General features: G+C 40.0%; 1 protein-coding gene across 1 annotated transcript in view; it reads right to left on the bottom strand.

Annotated features, from left to right (window-relative positions):
- The window catches only part of mao (monoamine oxidase), a 42,944-nt gene that overhangs the window by 10,054 nt on the left and 10,536 nt on the right, over nucleotides 1–22,354 (bottom strand). The window contains exons 2-7 of the mRNA XM_071484318.1: nucleotides 15,600–15,694; nucleotides 14,591–14,728; nucleotides 3,409–3,513; nucleotides 3,231–3,322; nucleotides 2,980–3,121; nucleotides 788–937 (exon numbers count right to left, since the gene is read on the bottom strand). Coding sequence (XP_071340419.1) covers nucleotides 788–937; nucleotides 2,980–3,121; nucleotides 3,231–3,322; nucleotides 3,409–3,513; nucleotides 14,591–14,728; nucleotides 15,600–15,694 — 722 coding nt within the window. The remainder of the gene's footprint in view (nucleotides 1–787; nucleotides 938–2,979; nucleotides 3,122–3,230; nucleotides 3,323–3,408; nucleotides 3,514–14,590; nucleotides 14,729–15,599; nucleotides 15,695–22,354) is intronic.

Genomic DNA, 22,354 nt, shown 5'->3' with positions numbered 1-22,354 from the left:
TTTTTTTTACATTTACAGTAGACCAATAGGATAATAATCATAAATACGTCTGTAGTGCTGGAGGACTTAAAGTATCAATACACTAATGTAAAAATACAGTAAGTATAAGTCAGAACAGTCAGACCAGGAGGTGTTGCAGAACAAAGTCAGTGCAGAACATAAAAGTACTGGTTCAACAGAATATTGACCTGTGACTGATGTGTAAATATTAGACATTACTTAGCAGTAAATACTGATGCATCCAGTAGTTTGAACTAATTTATATACTGTTGGGTTGAGTGGTTCCCAACTTAGAGGTCAGGTCCCTCTTAAGGGTTATAAGAGAAATCTGAGGGGTTCTGAAATGATTCATGGGAGAATAAAGAAGAAAAAACAAACAAAGCTCTACTTCACAAATCTGTTCTTTTCTCTAATCTAAAACTTGTGTATGAAATACTGGATAATTTAAAATCTTTTGGCCTGAAACGAACATTTAGATGAGACACCATGTCAGAAGTTTAGAGGAGGAGACACAATTAGACGCTGCTTTTTTTGTCAGCAGACACAGGCCAAAAAAAGAGTTGGGAACCACTGGTTTAATCTTTAATGATGTGTTATATTTTATAATCTTATCATATGTTTTCAAATATGAAATCTTAACTACAGCTGTCACATAAATGTATAGAAGTATATAGTTGCACAAGATGGATATACCCAAGTAAAGTATGGGTACCTCAAAATTATAATGAAGTGGAGCAGCTCTGTATTACAGCTGTAGCAGACCCGTAGCACTACCATTAATGGTTACCATGTAAGTCTGTTTGTCCACCGTCTCCACCACCACCATGTCTCCGGTCTGGTCGATCCTGTAGACTGGAGACTGCAGCTTCACTTGGTCACCCAGCTCCTTAGCCATGCACTCGCTGATCTGACTGGAGCCACCCACAAACTTCCTCTCCTGCAGAGGTGGACGAAGAGAGCAGGGGTCAGTCTCTGAGGAGGGTGGGACGACTTCAGCTTAAACCACAGAGAGCAGATGCAGCTGAACTGGAGGGATCTTATCTGGCATTTTATGTTTTACTTGCAAGACAGTCTCAATTACAGTAAAATTGGTTCTATCCATTCTGACCCTGCTCAGAGCATGGCTCCGTCAGGCTAATAAAACCTACATGTAGGAGGAAAGCTTATAAAATCTGTCTATTTACCCTCTATCAGTCCTTACAGATTTTTTTTTATACCAATGGGAAAATGCACTTGCAAAGCTCAGGCTAGCGACTGTTGCTGAATAACAGAGAGGACTGAGGGGGTGGAACAAGATTAAGTGCTGCCAAAGCTCTTGTACACAAAATTAAATAGACAGTGACCTTTTCCATATGGTTAGTGTCAATGTCTCCCTGTTCTCCCTGATCAGAAACAGATGCTGTGCATTCCTCTGTGGTATTTGGATGAATTTTCCTGCAAGTCGCCAGAAAATTATGAGTTAAAGAAATCGAAATTGGTTCTGGCAGCACAGCAAGGTGAGTCTGTGCTTGTTTTTGTTTCAGAGGAAAGTTGCACCAAACGTGCATAACTCTCCCCTATTCTACACTTTTTCTGCATTTTATTTTGAGGTTTTGATCCATACAAAGATATATTTGTGGTTTTAAGAAGCAAAAACCATCTCAATGTAGTTTTCACTTCTCTAAGGCTTCTCTCTGGAGCTGTAGTAACAACAAGTCGGTGGCTGACTGTTTTCTGAGTGATCGAATAGAAACATCAGATTTCAGGTAAACACTCAAACAAACCAAATCCTTTAAGGTTGAACAGTGGGTACAGGTGGGTGGGGCTTGGGGCATGGCTGAGAGTGGTGACATCACAAAGTTCCAGAAGTCCTGACAGCTGGTTTTAAGGCTCAGTTTCTGAATACAGTCTGTGTGCATTTCTCTGTGGACTGAGGCTTTGATACTTTCACAGTATTAATATAGAACCTAGACCTGCTTTATAATCAAAAACACATGGACATCTACCTTTATACAGTATGGGACCTTTAAACAAAATATCAAATGTTTGTGGATGTACTGATCACATACGCAGAAAAAAAGTGTGCACGTTTGAAATGAGAAAGTCTATGTCATCAGAGCTGGCCACAGCACTGTCTGTTTATGGAAGCAAAACCCCGTTCCTCAGTGTCTATGGTAACAGGGCCACTCAGCTTGAGAAAGTACGGTGACAGAATGTGCACTCTAAGAAAACAGCTTTTGTCAGGCTCATCATTATGCCAGGCTGGTCAGCAGTAAAAGAAGGCAAATGTATTAGGGCTCATTCAGGAGGCTGCAGAGTCTCTAAGCCTCCTTCTTTGCATGAGTGAACACAACTCAGAGGACTACAGCCAACGTCCTTCACACCATTTGTTTAGCATCATCAGCTTGAAAGTAATTTCCAATGCAGCTAAAAACTACAAATTAAAATTCAACCAACATGAAGCTTAAGTGTCAAGTCATTGAATATCTACAGATCACCAGTTATGTGTGGCAGCTCAAAGACATGAAGAAGCTTTCTAGGAAACTGGTGGATATTAACAACAACAGCTTTTTTATTTTCCTTGTAATTAGCACCAAAGTGCATAGGCCTTTCTTGGAAATATCCCAGTAATTAACAACTAAATACATGACAAAGTTTAGGAAATTATGAGCAAAGTTTCCAGGAAATTGACTGGACAATACAGGATTTATAAAACAAAGCTTTATCTTTTCTAGAAAACTGAAACATGACACTGTGGTATTATGATTATATTGAAAGTTCAGAGGGAATCAGTTAATATTTACAAATTATTATTTTGTTATTTAGCTTCTTCAAAAGCTGCATCTCACACACGACTCTGATACAGACGCACTTTAAATACCAAATGTGTGGATGCCCTGCTAAACAAACATAAAAGGCCACGTGCACAGGGACAGATATAGATACTCACACGCACACGCACACACACACACACACACACACATATTCGTACAGATATACCTGTCCTCCGTTAGAAGTGGAGAAGATCCTCATGGTTCCTCCGCACTGTTTCACATACCAGAGGAACCACAATGCCGACACCTCGTGGGGTTCAGAGGTCACGTTCACATTGACGAACAGTGTGGCGAAGCGGCGGACGGTGCTTGGATATAGACAGAGGGGTTAACATAGGATAACATCATCTATGAGAGTTCCTACACAAGCCTTGCTTTAACTTGCCAGTCTCTTTACTGATGATGAGTTTGTGTCACCTGGTCCAGCAGATTTTTTCAAAGAGCTCCTGCATGGTCATCTTGTCCCACTCCTCAGCATGGGGAGCTCTCCAGGGAGCCTCTCTGGGAATCTGAAACACAAGGAGGAGGATAAGCAACAAACAATTAGCAAAGACAGACACAACGAAAGGAGAGTAAAAGCCAACTCTTGCTTTACCTCCTTGCCCATCTTGTCCATTGTCCTCCACAGGTTGTTGCAGTCCAGCAGGACGATGGGGTTCCACATGGGAGGGAAGGAGCCTTTGAATGGGTAAGACTTTCCCTGTTGAACACACATTGTCGTTTATAATCATTAGCTGCCCACACATGGAAAGGCTGCTGATCTAAAACTTTACTGTCTTGCATTTTTTCCAATGGGCCATTTGGCAGTACTGTTAACTCTTTCTGCTCAACACCATAATGTTGTAGAGAGAGACCTGCTGATTAACTGTCAACATATTAAAACTGGCCTTTTAGCTTTGATATTGGCAGATGCTGTGTCTGATATAACAGGAGTTCCTCCCTGATTAAGAGCAATTTGTTCCACATCTTTTTTTCAATTGCTCATCATGTTTGTGGTACATTTTTGCAGATTTTCTATCCATCTATATGTTTTTGTCTTGTTGTCTTTGTCACAAACTTTATACACATGAATACACCAGAATGATAAATGAGATACTGCTTGAAAGCCCCACATCAGCACTTTCATCTGGAATTCCTCAGCCACATAATGAGATGAATACTGAATACTGATGAATAGCTGCTAATAGAGCTGAAAACCCAAATCAGTCAACCTTAAGCTGACCTCCAATGTGCTTAGTCATAATGACTAAAGAGGTATGTGGAAAGTAGAGCAACAGCTTGGAACAATGCCAGTTGCGCAATATTTTACAGCTGAAAAAAGACTGAGAGCCATCAATCATGATAAGGGTGCCGACAATCCATTTGTTTATACACCTGGAATATTGCTCTATTTCTCAACCACACAACTGATTTACAAATGCAGAGAGCGAGTGGGTGTGTGGGCAGTCTCAGAGAGATTGTGGTTACTTATGCCAACTCTCTGACATGGCAGATTTCACATTAAACTTTGTGTTTGTTGTTTCCAACAACTAACTTTAGTTTTATAGTGCTATGTTAGACCTTGATGTACTCCAAGAGGGGCAGAGAAAGAGCGGGGACACAAAGGCGAAGAAAGAAACCAGTAACCCAGACACTCACAGCAGAACCAAATACAAGCTGTCAACATCTCTGGAAAACACCTGTCTGAGGAAAGCATTCAAGTACTCTCTCTCTCAAGGATTATCTCTGCCCACCTATGTACTCTGCAGAGGAATTTGAAATTAAAATTGACCTGTTTAGCATCTACAGGAATTTACGTTTCAGTACAGGGTACAAGAAAAATCCCACAGCATCTACAAGCTTCACAGATGCAGGTCAGACTGCCTCTCTCAACCTTAGTCCACAGTTTAAAACTAAACCAACCATTAGTCAATTGGTTGGTTCAAAGTAAACTATTAAATATATTTAAAACTAGAATTACCACCTCGACAACCAGCCAAATTGCAGGAACAATGGTCACAATCTCCCCTTCCATTCATGGATCCCTTCCATTCTCCCCTTCTCCCTACACTGAATAATGGCCAGACATGTTTTGTGAGGTCAGAGTAACGTTGACCTTTGACCTCTGACCATCAAAATCTAATCAGCTCTTCCTTGAGTCTGAGTGGACATCTATGGTGACATTGTGGTTTGGGGTTACAACATGTATGTCAAAGAGGCTTATCATCAACTAATTGAATTTCACCCACCTCTGACACACAATCCAACTGAGTCTCTCAAAATAAAAGAGATGTTCAAAAAGGCAAAAGACAGTTGTTGGATTTCTGAAGCTGAACTAAGCTGCATCGTTTGGAGGCTGCATTTGAAGACCGATCACAGCTGTGCAACTCGGCTGTCCCGTTTTAAAGGTTCCTTCAAATGTGGCCAGGAAAAAGCGGCCTTCTTTTCCTGGGCAGTGAAGGATCCAACAGGTGGATGCTTTGAGGCCCAACCCATCTCAAGATATGCTTTGTGTACGTCTTCATTCAGAAACCCAACAGACAGAAATACTACAGTACATGGCAGAAGTGACTCAAAGAGAATGTGTCTTATGGCCAGTTCCAATGAGTACAAGAATTTATGGGAGTTGGAAATCACATCGTAGAAATGTAGACACACTATCCTAAAGAGCATACACCTGAGCCACCAAGCCACCTGGTCAGACAAACCTTACTGCAGAGAAATGCTCCCAAACAAACAAAACATAGAGTAAAGTAGTACAGAGTACAGAGGCAGAAAACATTTAACTATGCAAATGTAATACAGACCAAGATATTTATGGATTTTACAGTTCCCCATTCATGTCTGTGAAGATTCTCAGTCATCCAGGTCATCATGAACCAATAAAAATTGAATCACACCTTGACTTGGTTGTAGATAATTGAAGATGTTTAACCTCTCATCTTCAGAACTGAAGAAGCATCTTGGATGAGATGTGAAACGTCTTCAAGTATCTACAACCAAGTCCAGTTGCAGTTGATTCAACTTTTACTAGTTCACCATTAATCATTTCACTAACTGTAAAATTAAGCTAGAATGTTGTTTTTTTTACATCGGAAGAACAAAAAGATGTTTGCAGGACAGGCTAGCAGGGAACGTTAACTACCCTTTGGCTGGACACTATATGGACCTCTGTAACAGTAACCATTCCACATTACAAGCTTTTGGCATTGACCTCATCCAATCACCCATGAAAAGGTAATTAGGAAACAAAGGAAATTACCAATGAGAAGCCAAAAAACTAAATGAAGACCAACCGTTGCCATTTTTTGTATTACCTTTGCTGCTCTTTAATTCAGCTTGGATTAATATTATGGGCCAAAATGGCACCATCTGCTGGAGCTTCCATGGATCTGTTTGACTCCCTGATGAAGGCTTGATGCCAAATGCATCTGAGTTTGTTCTTAGGTTAAACATGACCATGCCATGATAATAAAGACATTTTAATTGTTTAAAAGAAGACAGTGTCTTGCATTTTTGTTTCTACATGCATCCCACCCGAGCTCTGTAGAAGGAACAGTTTCTGTCCATTCATGCGTGAGTGTTGTTGTAATCATGCATGGTCTCTCTAGCGTAACATCATTGACATTCAGATTGACAAGTTAATTTGTTTGAAACCCCATTAAACTCCATCTTCCCCTGAAAGAAACAAAGAGTGGTTACAGATAATTATGCCTTTTTGTGAGCGCTCTTAGCCTCACAGTGGATCACTAGTCTGCTTTGGCAGAGTGCTGGTTTTTGGGATCACTCTCATTTTGGCTTGTTATGTAATTTGCTGCCAATTTATTGGAGATATTTTCCTTACCATACCGATATAAAACAGCTAAATATACTATTTAGCTTTTTGTCCAAAAATATGACTGCAAAGTTGTATGTAGTTTCCCCAGCTGTTATCTGGCTTTATAAACATGGAACCCTGTCTATATTGAAAGTTTTTGCATGGTTAAAGTTAAATATCTATATTTATTTCCATTTGTACATTTCTTTGTGTTTGAATAATTCACTCAGGTTGAAATAGCAGATACAGAATATAAACGTGTGTGTTGTACACTGTACAAGGTTTGCTAATTTGAGAACACACACACAAGGAACAGAGCAGCGTCAGTGTCAATGCAAATCAATTGAAATGTCAAAACATTTGGTGGCTGTATCACCCTGATGAAAGAAGATGGCAAAGGAGATGTTAAAGTACAAAAACCAAGCATGTAAATTATATTATTACATCAATTTTAAATAAACAGTTTCTTGCCTACATATCAGACAAATGGAAAGATCAAAAGATCAAAGAAACCACCTAGGACATGACTTTTGTTGTATAAAAATAACATGGTGCAGAGATTTACTGTCAGCACTCTGTCACTTCTCTCTGATCTTTGTTTCATTTACTGGCAATGTAGGAAGATAAAACTCTTCTTGGAAGACAGTAGAGAAGATCATTTCAAAAGGCATTCGGGGTTTTTTCATATTAAGGTTGTACCATATTTTTTATCAAAGGGAAACAAGTAATTATCAACCTTTTTTTCTGCCACAAGGGTGACTGCAATAAGAGACCATCAGACAGTGGGCTAAGCAGATACTAAAAACTCTTCCATTAGAAAAGATAACTTACCCTACAATCTAACAGGGAAACAGAATGTTTGAAAAGGTTTAGGAACCATTTATTGATTTGTAAAGTGTACAGACTCGATGGATGATGAAGAGGAGGAGGGAGTACTTTTCAGTGTAAAACTTGCAGTATGTTTATTTCAATTTAAAAATGCTCAATGGAATTACTAGTGCATGGAAAAACATTTAGTGTCTGAGAAGCAACTTGTTCTTTGTGTTTATGTTCTTCTTGTGTTTAAGTGTCTTAGTGTGTGTTGAATTGTTGAATTGATTTCATTTGGTCACCTGTCAATGGCGTCATATCACTCCTGTGTATGCATCAGTACTGTCTGCCAGAAGCTCAAAATTTACTTTTATCATGTTTTAAGCCACATTTTTAAGATACACTTTTACACCCTGGTTGTTTTCAACTGCATCTGTTAACTGGATTTTAGTTATCAGCGAAAAATACCAAGCAAACGTTAGCCAGCTCTGCTCCCAGCTGCTCTGAGATGTAGTGGGTCTGCTGAAAAAGTGTTGGTGAATCATTGATTTTTTAAGTGAAACTGCTTTATTTGTTGTTTGTACTGGTTTTAATTCCCTGGTCCGTTTGTTATGGAGAGGGCGAGAGCTCTCCTGAACGTCTGGTTCGTAAGTTATCAGCTAAACAACTGAAGCAAAGACTAGCAGCGGTCTCAGCACCCAACAATTCCCTGACGTCCTGTGTCCACTGTACAGCGAAGTTTTACAAATCTGTCTTTGTATGCAAACAAAAAACAGTGTCATTCTAGCACAGTTCCTTACAACCAGGTATGATATATCAGCCAGAGCAACAACAATGACAATACCAATGCACACATAGGTAGAGTTACAGAGACCCCCCAAATATGAACAACTGACACTGAAAACTGACCTCCATAAAGTTTCTTCTTTCACTGACACCCAGAAGCCTCCACACCTCTACAGTTCAGACAAATATCCATTAGTATTATTTTGCCACAACAAAAGATGACATTTATGAATCACACTGCTGAAAACTCAGGGACAAAAACAGAAAGAGACAGAAGACAAAGTGTTTCACAGTACAGCTCCCATTGCCATGCACAAAACTGTCCGTTGCTGTGGAGCAACAGGTCTGTCACCATGGTGATGCCAGCCAAGTGAATACACAAGAAGGAGTGCAGAGGAGAGGAGGAGGATGAAGGGGGAGGAGGAGAGGATGCACGGCAGCATCTGTGTCCACATCAGTGGGCAGCGAGTCAGCTTCACTCAGAGAATCAACCAAAGACTTCACTGTGCTGCAGAATCAGTGTGAATCCTGGGAATCAAATCACATGCTCTTCTTTAAAGGTCCCATATTTTACACTTTTCCAGTGTTTTATTTGAAGTGGTGATATCCAAAACAAGATATATTTTTGGGTACAAAACCATCTCAATGTAGAAGAGAATGAAGAGAGGCTCTGAGCAGATTTCAAGTAAACACTCAGAGAAACCAAATCCGGCAAGGTTGGAAGGTGGGTCCAGGTGGGCTGGTCTTGGGGCATGGCCGAGGGTGGTGACTGCTTTGTTGTGACATCACAAAGTCCCAGAAGTCCTGACGGCTTGTTTTAAGGCTCAGTTTCTGAATACAGGCTGTGTGCATTTCTCTGTGGACTGAGGCTTTGATACTTTCACAGTATTAATATTGAACCTAGACCTGCTTTATAATCAAAAAACACATGGAAATGTCACTTTATACAAAATGGGTCCTTTAAATCTGCTCTAATCAATATTTCTATACCAGTGGCAAAGGAAATAGTCAGATGTTTTACTTAGCATCAAATTATACTCAGAGAACCAAAAGCACTCTATGTTACTCTGAATCATTTACATTATATCATTGGTTTATAATGACAGAATTGTTGCATTTTATAAGTATCACTTTAATGTTCTATGAGCTCAAATTAGGCTCAAATAGATGTCTGAAAGTTTGTCAAAAACGTTTGTTGTAAAATAAATCTGTCTGAGAAATTCAAGTTTGTGTATGTGTAAGAAAAATTAGTCACAGACTTAGTCATTGACTTCAAAAATAACAACATCCACGCCTGCCTGAGAAGCTCTTTCTCAATCTCTGATAACCATGGACAGTATTTAATCAAAGTTTGTTCCCCCATCTCTGATGGTGATGTCTCATTAATAAACCCTGTGCTGAGAGCTGCAGCTGCCTGTTAGCCAGTAGTTTGCTGATAAGGGAGGCCAGCAGTGGCCTTTAGGATTACAATCTGCCATAGTAAAGCTGATTAGCTACACAGCTTGCTTGAAAGCTAGCCCTAATTACACAATGGCTTGGCTCATATGCTGCTTTACTCTTACCCTAGCTCCTGTCCTGTCAAGTAATTTCACTATCATATAAGTTAGATCAATGTGAATTTCACCTCCTGTGTTTCCTTTGTTATTAAATTTGGACATGCTTAGTCTGGTTAGAGCTTATCTGTCTCAGTATCCTCTTAGCTAAGCCACTGACAATCAAAGCACAGTGTAGTGGTACAACATACATTTTTGAAACTCCATGGCTGGAGCTGGTTCTTCATTAGGCAAGGTGCACATAGACACAAAGTCCAGTCAAAATAAATAGTTTTTTTTCTTGGGAGTAAAAATTAAGGATTTTTGGCTGGATTGCAACAGCAGGCCCAGCCCCATAATTTTAAATGTTGCTGACTGACTAAGTGATCATAATTCCACTATTGGTCATCTAAATGCCATGTGACTTGTTTCCCCATTGGGTGTTGGTCTTTCAAAATGAATTAGCCCAACAGTTTCTATTATGGGGGGCATTTACAGCCAGCAGTGTTGCCAACATAGCGTATCTGAAGCAAACTGAACTGAGACCACCTCTTGAGGTGTACTTCAAGTCCACGTTGTGGTTCGCTTAACATGTGCTTTGTGAATACAGTGAGTTCCATGTTTTATTTGCCTTTTGCCATTGTATTTTAGTCCTGCCATAGCCAGATCACATGCAATAACACTGAGACCCTTGATAAACTATATAGACAGAACCATGGCTACTGGTAATGGCCACGTGGACTGTGAGCACAAAGAGTAGGAGGGAGGCAAACAGATGAAGATCTGAAACTGGCTGACACTAGTCAGAATGCAAATAGCATACGATGTGAAATTTTACGTTTAGCAATTCAATAATTTTGGGCTCATATCTCAGGCATGTTTAACTCCAGTTATCCCTCAGATAAATAAAATGCTGACCTCCCACTACTGTTCATCTTATAGATTGAATAAATAACAAGAATTTATAATTTGAATGGCTCATCCCTCTGATTCAAACGTTTAACTTCTAATCTCTTTAGTGAGGAATAGGTCTGTTGCTGTTCGTGCTTTTGTAATGTCTGGCTATGTTTGTGTGTTGTTTATTTTTAATATTCTGTACTTGGATCTCTCTTGCAGAAGATCTCTTGATCTCAATGAGATTACCTGATTTAAAAAAGGTTATATATCGCTCTCAGATTTTCAAATCTCAGTTTGTGACAATCTCTGTGCCTGCAGGGTCAATTTTTGTCTTAACCATTGAATGTGTAATTATTACAGGATTGCAATTTTATAGTAAAATCCCAACCTTATCTAAATAATATGGGAAACCATTTTTGGGAGGCACATATGAAAATACACAACGTCATTAAAAAAGTAAAATAAAATGTCAACTTTGGACACATGGTCACACAGTAAATGTATATTTTTTGTTTGATAAGCATGTAATAGGGTTTGTGCCCAGCAGAGTCAAAATGTTTGTTCTAGTGCTTTTAAAGTGCTTTTTTCTTCCTGCCAATAACTGTGGAATACTTTATTAATCCCTGCAGCACATGCATCCTTTCCTCTGGGACGTCAGAGGTATATTCAGTCCATTGCTGAATAAATATCTGAAAACCAAGGCATGAACTGTATGGTTAATTAATAATTTTTAATAAACCTGTAGCTGATGAGGATCATGTAATTTCAATTCCACTGTTACCAGGATCAATTCATTGTTGGTTTTGGTCTTTTAATGGAGATTTGCTGACAATGAGGAAAACTATAGAATATCATCAGTCTTTAATTGGAAACAAACTGTGTGTTGTCACTGAGTATTGTGGCTGTGTTCAAATGATTCACAGTATTTTTTGCAGAGTCAGCTGTGGGAACAGCGTCACCGAAAAAACATTGCTCCCCTTACCACTGCACACATACGCACAAATGCACAAACACACAAACACACACCACCTGACAGTGATAGGAGTGAGCACCTTTTGATGAGGCACGCCGCCATGGAAACCAGCCAGGAAGCTACGAGAGGCGCGTGTGTGAGTCAGGGTCTTTGAGTTGATCTTGCAGAGATAGTAGCTAAGGAGACATATTCACACAGGAGCTCCCTCACATGAGGCTGGATTCAGAGCTCACACACCGCCTCACAGCACCAGGGCCATCTAAGTCCTTCACTAAACCAAAGATTTATTCCCCAGGTGCTGCCTACAAGTGTCATGATGGTGACATTTCACAGCACTGCTGAAGTAGGTCAGTGGTACATCAGTGCTAAGTACACAATGGTGAGATGACAGCCATGGAACCATACCTCAACATGGATTCATTTTAAGCTAAATTTGTAAAAGGACAGAAGAAATATCAAGCAAACAAAAACTGAGAGCACACTGTGCTATTAAGCAATATGTCACTGATCAGAGTACACAGGACTGTTTGTGCTGGGTTAACATCTGGTGTCCTGTTTTCTTTCCTGTCCATTTAAATCCCAGAGGACAGAGAGTGTTACATCTGAATGAAGTTGAATGACATTCACTTTATAGTCTACCTTCTACTGTATTGTGACCTCACAGTTGAGCTTTTAATGGAAATCTCTGTTGGATCTTCAAGTCTGTTTGACATGAGAGAGATATACAGTGGCCCAGATGGGTCAACACAATGCAAAAGCCCCAACAAAAATGCAAAAGCCACAACACTAATGAAAAAGCAATAACATGAATGCAAATTAAGGCACCACACAAATACAAAGGTCACAACAGCCACAAAAGCCACAACATAATTGTAAAATCTACAATACAAATATAAAAGCCACAACAGAAATACAAAAGCAACTACATGAATGCACATTAAGCCACAACACAAATAAAAAAAAGTCACAACAGAAGTGAGCAGCAGTCTATCTATAATATTTGTCCTAATTGCTGGGGGATAAATATTGCTGGTGGACAGGGGGTTATTTTGACTGGGAAAGTTTTTGAAGAAGTTTGAGAAGTAAGTGAAATGTTGTTGCTAGATAACTGTGATTAATTTCATTATGTCATTGTCACAAATGAACAGTGTTGTTCAATGTGGTTTTTGTGTTGTGGCTTTTGCATTCATGTTGTGGGTTTTGTATTTCTGTTGTGGCATAATTTGTATTTGAGTTACTGCTTTTGCATATTTGTTGTTGCTTTTGTATTAGTGCTGTTGCTTTCATGTTCATGTTGTTGCTTTTGTTTTGTGTTGTCCTGTCTGGGCCACCAAACAGTTATTTTTGTCAAAGTTACGAAAATCATAAACATGGCTGCATCAGGAATAGTTTAATATTTGGGAAATGTGCTTATTTACTTTCTTACTGATAGCTAGATAAGAGGATCGATACCGCTCTATTGTCTGTGCAATAAGTATGAATTTACGACCCACAGTTGGTTCACTTTGCACAGTCACTGGAAACAGGGGGAAACAGGGGGATACAGCTTGTGGGGCAACACCAATGGAAATCTCTTCTACGGAAAGCAGTGGCCAATATTTACTGACACTGAGTGGCCTCTATTCTAAACAAGTGGCATATATCTAAAAAAAAGGGTATATTATTGTTTGTAGGAGTATTTCCAGATACTCTGCCCCACTCCTGCATGTAAAAAGGGCATGTGGGCAGTGCACATTACAAACAGTTTTCTATATAATTCAGTGAAAGTGTGTTTGTATATGTGAGTTTATATCCATACCCTGAGGCCAGAAGCTCAAGGTCCATCTCTGAAGTTGTCATTTATATACTTGAACAAAGCCTATGTTGAGATAAGCATTCTCCATCCCCGCTAGACACACACACACACGCGCGCACACTAAGAAAGTTGCCAGCCACAACAGGAAGTCCACTGATTTACAGTAGGGGTAGTTTGACCAGGGTACATGGCAGCAACAGCAAATCAGATCAGAATCAGAACACAACTGTGTTAAGGACAGCGGTGCATCCACACTAATGAGATATAGAGCAAAGAATAACAAGAACAAAGAAAGATGGCCTCAGTGTCTCTTTCTTCCTTCCTTCTTTGTTTGCTTTTGCTATCCTTTCAACCACTCAGAGAAAAGAGAAACTGCATTACAGATATCCCTCAGGCAAAGATTAGTATCTCCAGTCACTAATGCTGGAGAGCAGAGGGGTGGCTTGCCACTCAGCAGACATGTAGGAAGTTGCAGCAAGGACACAACATTTGGTTTTCTTCTGAATGTTGACATCTGTTTTCTTTAAGCACCATGGGGAAGAGTCAGAGGAGCAATGCTAATGATGCTGTTGTGTCAGAGGCAGTGGATGTTTTTAATGGCAGCTGAAGGTTGAATCACACATCCATAGCAGACTGTATAACTCATCTGTCATGCCTTCCAGTTACTGCAATTACACTCAGCTGTCACTTTTAATACCAGTAAACAGCTTTGAACATTGATTTGATAAATGTGACAAATTCCTTTTATGAAAAGAGGATTTACTGACTGTTGTAACATACTGTATAATTGTTCAGTAGGTAGAAAGGTGCACCTAATAAACTGTCAAGTGAGTGTATATTCACTAAATTGAAAAGGCAGAAAAACTTGTAAGTTGAGGAACAACATGTAGCTGTCAGCAACTGTAGCTCATAATTATACACACCTTTGTTTTCATAGCCAACTGAATCATGGCCAACTGAATGATGCCAGATGATTAAAAAGAATTTCCTGTGAATTTGGTCTATTTGGCAACAGCTCCAACTCAGGATGTTTGTGTTGTTTACTGGAAATGATCAACACAACACAGTGCAGAACTGAAACTGAAGGCCACATCTGGAATGTGTATGGATCTGTTGCATGAGTCAGCCCGCACATACTTGACATCGGCCAAAGCTTGCAATAGAATCGTAAGACACTGAGACACTCACATTGACATAATGCACCAGGTATTCCTGCTCGTTCACTTTGTAAGTCTTTATGTTGTATTCCTTGGCCAATCGGAGGATGCGGTTCTGAGTTGGTCCAATGTAAGCCCCGCCCAGATCAACCCACTTTGTCTGCTTATTCTGAAAAAGACACACACACACACACACACACACACACAAAGAAACATGACAAAGGAGAACATTTGCATTACACATATCTAGCAGTTTATCTAGCACTGGCTAACAGCTGTCCGTTAAAAAAATACAAAGATGTGGGAGAACTTTTTTTTTTCTGCATTGCTCTAACTCATGCTGCTCCCTCACACACACAGATCATTCAGTGGTTGAACTGATTAGGGATCAGATACATGCTACACCTGTTCAGAGTGCCTTGTATTTGATCCAATGTGTATAAATATCTGCAGACCTGCAAACCTCAAACTAATTCCTGTCATAGTTAAACTAGAGGATGAGTAAAGATTACATATACGTCTTGGAAAGACAAATGCATTTGCATTTGCTAGTTTCTGTTATCTAGCCACAATGCAGTCAGATTTCAATCCATCTTGAATGAGACTTGACTAAGTGTAAATGGGGTTGTTGATAGGCTGGAGAAATGGGTAGAGTTTCAGACAAAGCCCCAAGCTTTTTTCAGTCATTTTTTTGGTCTCATTTCAAAGCTGCTCATAACAAAGAAACAGATATTCCTTGGTCCACTACTTTTTAGTCTTTATATGCTGAAAGTAGAGGTCAACATCCATAAGAACTGTATTACATTTCCACTGCTATGCAGATGACCTCTAGCTCTACATGGCTGTATTTCCCACCAGAGATCAAGGTTCACATCCACAGTTCCATCTGTGGTTTAGGCAACAAAAGCACTTAACTGAATTGAACTTATTCTCTGTTAAACCAGACCACGATCTTTCCCTAACCTAAACCAGTGCTGCAAGAGTCTAAACCCAACCATAAGACAGTTTAATAATGCTGTAGTTGGCTGTCGTGGTCTTACCTGCACCGTGAAGGTCCGACCGCCAACACGATCTCTGGCCTCCAGCACCACAGGGTTCAGCCCATGGGTTTTTAACAACTTGGCTGCACTTAACCCTGCAGACAGACAGAAAAACTGGGAGGTGAGTAAGGGCACATACTTTAGTCTTAATTCCCTTTGTAGTATTCAGACAGCTAAGGCACACAGGGGTGGAGGAGGACTGTCAACCATGAGGACACCATGTCTTACTACCTTTCTTCAAAGAAACATTTTGTCACATCCTTGTGAGGCCTTCTTGGTAAGTTTACTTTCAGACACACTAGAGTATGAAGGGGATTATTTGAAAAATCTGAGCAGAAAGACGAAGATCAAAACCAGATTGTTTTTGCCAACAGCAAATCCTGTTCTCTTCTGATAGTCTCTCTTCTGTTTGAATTATATTCTTTTGTGCTTTTTTACTGTATACCCTTTTGTGCAGAGGTCTTTCTTGAAAAAGGATTAAATGAAGGATTAAGTTGCCTTTTGAATGGCTTGCCTGGATATTGAGAGAGCTATGGGAAAGATGGGAGGGCAGGGGGAGGGGCAAGCACAAGAGGGAGAGAAACATTTCAACAACAGATCACCAGCCAGCTGACCTGCTGATCATGTGAGGGAAAAGAGAGGACATGGCAAAGAGCAGCACGACTTTCACATACATGTACAGACTGACTCACTGACTGAATCTATCATAGCTAAACACCTTTCACACAATGACCTCAGGCAGCCCCTGTCGTAACTTTACACAGAGAGAGTGATTTATATAAGATAAGTTAAAAGGTTGCTTACAAGATGTCACTCATGGTTAATATGATGGCACATGGCCACAAGTGTATGGACACTTAAACATCACACACATATAAGATTGCTAAACGTCTCATTTCAAGACCATGGGGGTTAAACTGCTGCTAGAACAATGTCCACTCTTCTGGTTTCAGGCTTTCCAGTTTCAAGAACCTGGCTGCAGGGATTTGATCCCATTCAGCCACAGCAGCACAAGTAGGGTCAATCACTGGCGCTGAGCGATGTAAAGCCTAACTCACACTTGGAGATCCTTTACAGGAACTGTTATTTCCAGAACCATTTTTCCCATTTTGGAAATTTCTCTAATACTAGTAACGCTTAATTTTATCCTGTATTTTCCTGCTAGGAAACTTTTCCCTCATAATTAAATTTTAAGGCCTTTGAAAGTTAATAATAAGAGAAATGGAGAATGTCTTATTAAATTATTATGTACCCAAACAGGTTTTTAAGTAAAAAATATGCAGTAGGTAAGTAGAAATAGTTCATGAACTGATGTCAGTATCCATTAAATAGATAGAAAACATGCCTCATTGAGTCATTTTACTTCACAGGCCGAGTCTGTGGAAATTAGGTAGAAATACATATATAAGTATACCTGCTGAGTCGGTGAAATCTTATAGCATGAGGTGAGTTTTATTTATTGATCATCAGCTTGAAAGCACAAAACTTAGGAATTTCCACTGCAGCTGAAAACAACAAGTAAACTTATAATTCAACCGATATACACCCTAACTGTAAATTCAATGAATATTTACTGATTATCAAACAGATTCATAATAAATGGCAGGTGGAAGAAGAATCCAAATCAGTTTATACAGCAAACTCAGATTTCTTTCGACATCACTTATTTACTTATGTAGTAGCAAATAGTTGTGAACTACTTTTCACTTACCTGCTACATAATTTTCTATTTTGTTCTGAAAAAAATCAAGTAAAACAAATATAATCTTTCTTGGAAATATCCTAGTAATTTACAGCTAGTGGAAAGTTTCCAGAAAATTAGAAAATACAGGACCTATAAAATACACACACCTCTCCTTGATAACGGAGCACCTCTTTTGGTTCATGTTATGGCCACAACTTTTAATTATTTGAGCTTTGTTCACGAGAAATAGTGTTTTGTCTGTCAGTTTGGTAGATGGGTGTTAACAATACTACATTACCTATGATCCTGTGCTGCTGTTACCATTGAGAAGAAACTCAAAACACTTTGTGGTTGTAGTAAAAAGCAAAACACAGGACTGTAGCAGCTGAATTCATCCTAAATGATTTAATCTGCAGGTTGTATCATCTGTTTTCTCAATAGTGTGCATCTTTGGCTTCTGCATGACATTATTTTTCAACTGTCATTGGATGGGTCTTATCTAAATGCACCTTGGAGTCATAGTTCACATCTTGCATTAACTTTCTATCTACACAGGGTTTTACCTTTGACTTTTTGTCAAAGACCCAGATATTTTCAGACAATAATTTGCACCCATGATTCAACTGGGAGAGTGTCATGCTGATTCACCTCACACTGTCTGTGGGAAAAGTGAATGCAATGCTTACTTCTAGACTCAGGGGCCCCCAGACAGCACCTCCATCTTTGCAACTCTATAGGTGTTTGATAAGGATGAAGTCAGGGCTCTGCACAGGCCACTCAAGCTCTGACAAAACCATTTCTTTACTAACTCAGGGGTATTACCATGTCAAATTGTTGCCACAAAGTTGGACACACACAGGGGCCCTAGCCCAAGTCATGAAAAACAGTCCCAGACCAAAATTACACAGAAGGATGTGGATGCCCACATATTTCTGGCCACAAGACCAGGAGGTAGCTCAGAGCCATCCTTCAACAGGCACCCACATCTGTGCAAATGTTTCTCTGGCCTTCGCCCTAAATTCCCTTCTTGCCTTCCCATCTTCACATCTTACGCTCTCTATCCAAATCCTGCTAGCCAGCCCAGCAGGGTTTATATTAGCTTAAACATAGTTTGCCATGTATTACACCTCCCCCCTCCCCTGTACAAACACACCCAGCCTGCCAGGCTTTGGAGAAAGCATTAGTTCTGACCAGAGGAGGCTTGCAAATCTTCCCCCGTTAAATTGATGCTATTACCTGCGCTCAGCTCAAAAGGTCAGTCTCTGTCTTGGAAAACAAAGAGCATCTGTCTGCATCTCTTGTTTATGCCTACAGCAATCACTGCAGGAAAAGTAGTCTCCTGTTCAGATAGCGCTTTGATCAGAAAACTTGTTTGGATTAATTAAGCTATCATTTTTCTTTCTTTGATTAAAAAAAAAAGCCTTGTATAAATATGACCAATACATCAGTATAAAGCTCTCATCACTTCAAAGGATTCAGACTGAGCCCCCCCCCCCCCCCCCCCCCCCCCCCCCCTGAACTTCAGCTGAGGGGAGATTGAAATTCAGCTCATGCTGCAGAGAGGCAGAAACACCACGAAAACGACAGATGGAAAAATGTGAGATTCTATGCAGAGAATTCTGTTATGGAAATATGAAAATGTGTGTGAATCAAATAAATGCTTTATGTATTTATCTGTTCTTTCCTAGGGTTTATATACAGAGAGATTTACACACTGGACAAACATCTCTGGAGATGTTTCTGAACTGTGAAACAGCTGAAAGAGTTACTGCAAACCAAACACATTCAAATCAACAACATTTTCCAGCTGCAGCAGGCGAATCTGCAGTGTTTGAAACCTCAAGTGGTTTTTTTCCAGGTTCACATACTGCACAATGTTTTTGGAGAAGTACAGTAACATTAAAGGACTTTAATTTTTAAAACAAGACAACGTCAAAACCTAGTATCTGGCTGGGTCGCGTGGTATCTACATTCAGTCTCTGTTGCTTCTCTCCTCCTCTCTGTGCTCACATATACAATATTTTCATACTTTATTGGGCTGAATTCAGCTGTTCTCATTTAAATGTTTTCCCATTTCTGTTGTCAGACAATGGAACAAATTTGAAACAGTGACTGAAACATGGCCCATTAAGACGACATGTTAACCAGCAGTCACTTCCAAGCTGCTGCTCTGCTGCTGCTAAAATCCTGATTTTATAATCACGACGTCATCTGACAAAATCATCAAACACATCAGTTAAAGACAAAGACTGAGATGATCACTCAGAGAGAAAGTTGGAAGCTAATTCTTGTCCGCTGCCGTGGTCAGCATAGAGATGTGTTCTATGGAGGGAAAGTCTGACCTGGGTGGGTCAATACTGGCAGTTATACTCTAAGGAAATTAGCAAATTTTTGTCCAAAAAATGTATGTAAAGTAAGTAAATATGTTGCGAGCTGCTTTACCAAAAAAAAAAAAAAAAAAAACAAAGCTGCTGAATGGGTCTCAGAAGTGAATAACCTAAATTTACTTGGTGTAATCAATCCTCACTGACCACAATGACACCCCTTTCAGTGCAAGTGATGGGGTTGAAAATCTACCCCTCTCCCTCTGCAAAAATGTGTATGTAATATTTATCTGAACCCAGTATGAGGCTTCAGCATCATCTGAGTTAGATAGTTCAACTGGTGATCTTTCAAAGTCACTTATCCCTCCATCAAAGCCCAACAGAGGAACACAAAAGTCAGTAACTTTGGAAGATACCCCTTTGATTTGAACAACACAGACTTTTAATTGCCAGTTAAACAGGAGGAATGATTACACTAAGCAAAAACCTGTTTTAATGTTCATGTGAAATAGCGAACCTGTTGTATCCCAGCCATGACGAATATGCCCGAAGGGATTACAAATGGAGGAAAAAGGTCAGGCAGTCTTTGGTAGAAACCATGAAGAATCAAAGAGAGACAACAGAAATTTCTCCTCCTCCTGCTGTCCTCAGTCTGAGCCAGATTCTCTGAGCTTTCTGCACCTAAAGACATCCTTGATATTTATCAAACGGACGCAGCCGCCTTGAAGCACAGTCTCCCTGTCATCTGAGGTGCAGCTGGTGTGGCGTGCATTCAACGGGCTGTCTCCCTCCTTTGTGCCTATGCATTTAAGGAGGGATCAGACAAGAGGCGGGAGGAGATTTGATAAGCAAGGTTGACTGTGCTCTACATCTGTGGCTGAGGGAGCCTGCATTGGACAAAAACCTCAGGTGCAAATATGTGCAGGTATATCAAATATTAGCAACTGTGTTGCATGAAAATCGCAATGATGAGACCAAAAATAAAAGTGTGCAGGGACACTGAATGAGGCTAAAGACAAGTGTGAAAATTTTATGGCACCAATTAGAGAGCGATCAGAGTCATGGCTCATTGTGTCCTCATTAAAAACGAAGTTCACTGAGCTGCTAATAATGCACCTTTGTGTCTGTTTACATCATTCCATCTCCTTTTCATTTCTGCAGGTGTGTTTAATGATTTTTTTAATCACATTAATTTCTACAAGCCTTTCTACGGGTAAAGATGATTGACACTTAATAAATGATAGACAGCTAAACATGTTTTCACACGTGGAGTTGAGTCATAAATGTTGTTCCTTCATTAATTTCTATTACACGACCATGACTGTTTGATTCTTTCCATCAGCTTAGATCTTAGATCACAACCTGCTCCCTGTCATATTCTGCTTCAGATACAGAACATGAGGCTGCTGCATTAGACAGCAGCTACAGTATCTGAAGGGCAAGAGCACAAATTGGTGCTATGATGTAAGTAAATCTTTTCCTCTAATTTCCCCTCTGCTACAGTTGTACTTGTCCTCCCATATCTCTTTTCTTCTTCTCCCTCTCTCTGTCTCTCCTCGACTCCTCCTCTCCACCACAGCACCTTGGGGCTCTGGGTGACCTAATTGTCTGGTCCCTCTGAGATGTTTGAAAGGAAAAACCATAAAACTAACTGTGTCTACGTTATTTTTATTGGCCAAAAACCCTGTTATTTATGTGTTTGACCTGATGGTGCTCGAAGAACCAAGGGGGAGTTTCTGCAGCTTTTCATGCAGATCCAAAGTACAGTAGAAGCAGCCATGCAGAGCACACACACGGATGCGGAAACAAACACATACATTCCTCCATTACTGACAGTAGCATGTCAGACTACACAAACTAAGTGTGGACCAATATTTCTAGTCACTTCTTATGTAATATAATTGCATAGGGTCTAGCCACACAGACGGATGTCTACGTGTCAAACAGGGGCCCTCAATAGCTGTCTGTCTGTGGTGAACACAGACTGGGACATGTTCATGAACAAACACACCATGCTGCTGATTGCACTGCAACATAATTATAGCATGGTTTACGATATGACCAACAGTGGACCTCTACGATGTGCCCTGTTGGCTCATGGTCCCCTTTTGGATAAGCTACACATGCGCGCGCACACACACACACACAAACACTCTCTCTCTCTCTCTCTCTCTCTCTCTCTCTCTCTCTCCTTTTCATCCTCTGCCCTCTGTGCTGGAAAAAGAGATAGGGACAGACACAGTTTCCCTGACAACAGTAATTGTTAAGATGGAGCCACTTGGCAGGAACAAACTGTGTGTGTGCGTGTGTGTGTGCGTGCGTGCGCGTGTGTTTGGAAATCCCCTTTTCTACCACTCTGGACAAACACACTCCAAAGGCATCTATGTACAAAGTACTACTGCCCTATACTACCAGTATACAAAAGTATACTTAAGTTTATAATCATTGTTATTATTTCTACTATTGAATATGTATTGATGGACGTCCATGGTTGTCCTCCTTCTCAGACAACCAGTGGAGCCAGGGGTGCCAAGGACCATGGATGTGTTGTCTACACTGATTACATTAACACAAAAAATAAAAGAGTTAACATCTCTGCTCCACTAAAAGTGTCAGGAGGTGGAATATGTTTTCAGATTTATCTTCATCACTGTGTAAATAAACATAAGTTTAATGTGTGTACATGCATATCCAATACTTAAATCAAGTGCATCCTTAGCTATCTGTGTGTAACTGTATGTGTGAAT

The sequence above is a fragment of the Trachinotus anak genome, unplaced genomic scaffold, assembly GCF_046630095.1.
Source record: "Trachinotus anak isolate AG129_WGS33_773 ecotype Australia unplaced genomic scaffold, CSIRO_AGI_Tana_v1 ptg000001l, whole genome shotgun sequence".
In the NCBI taxonomy this organism is placed as follows: domain Eukaryota; kingdom Metazoa; phylum Chordata; class Actinopteri; order Carangiformes; family Carangidae; genus Trachinotus; species Trachinotus anak.
This window is presented reverse-complemented; position numbering and strand designations above follow the sequence as displayed.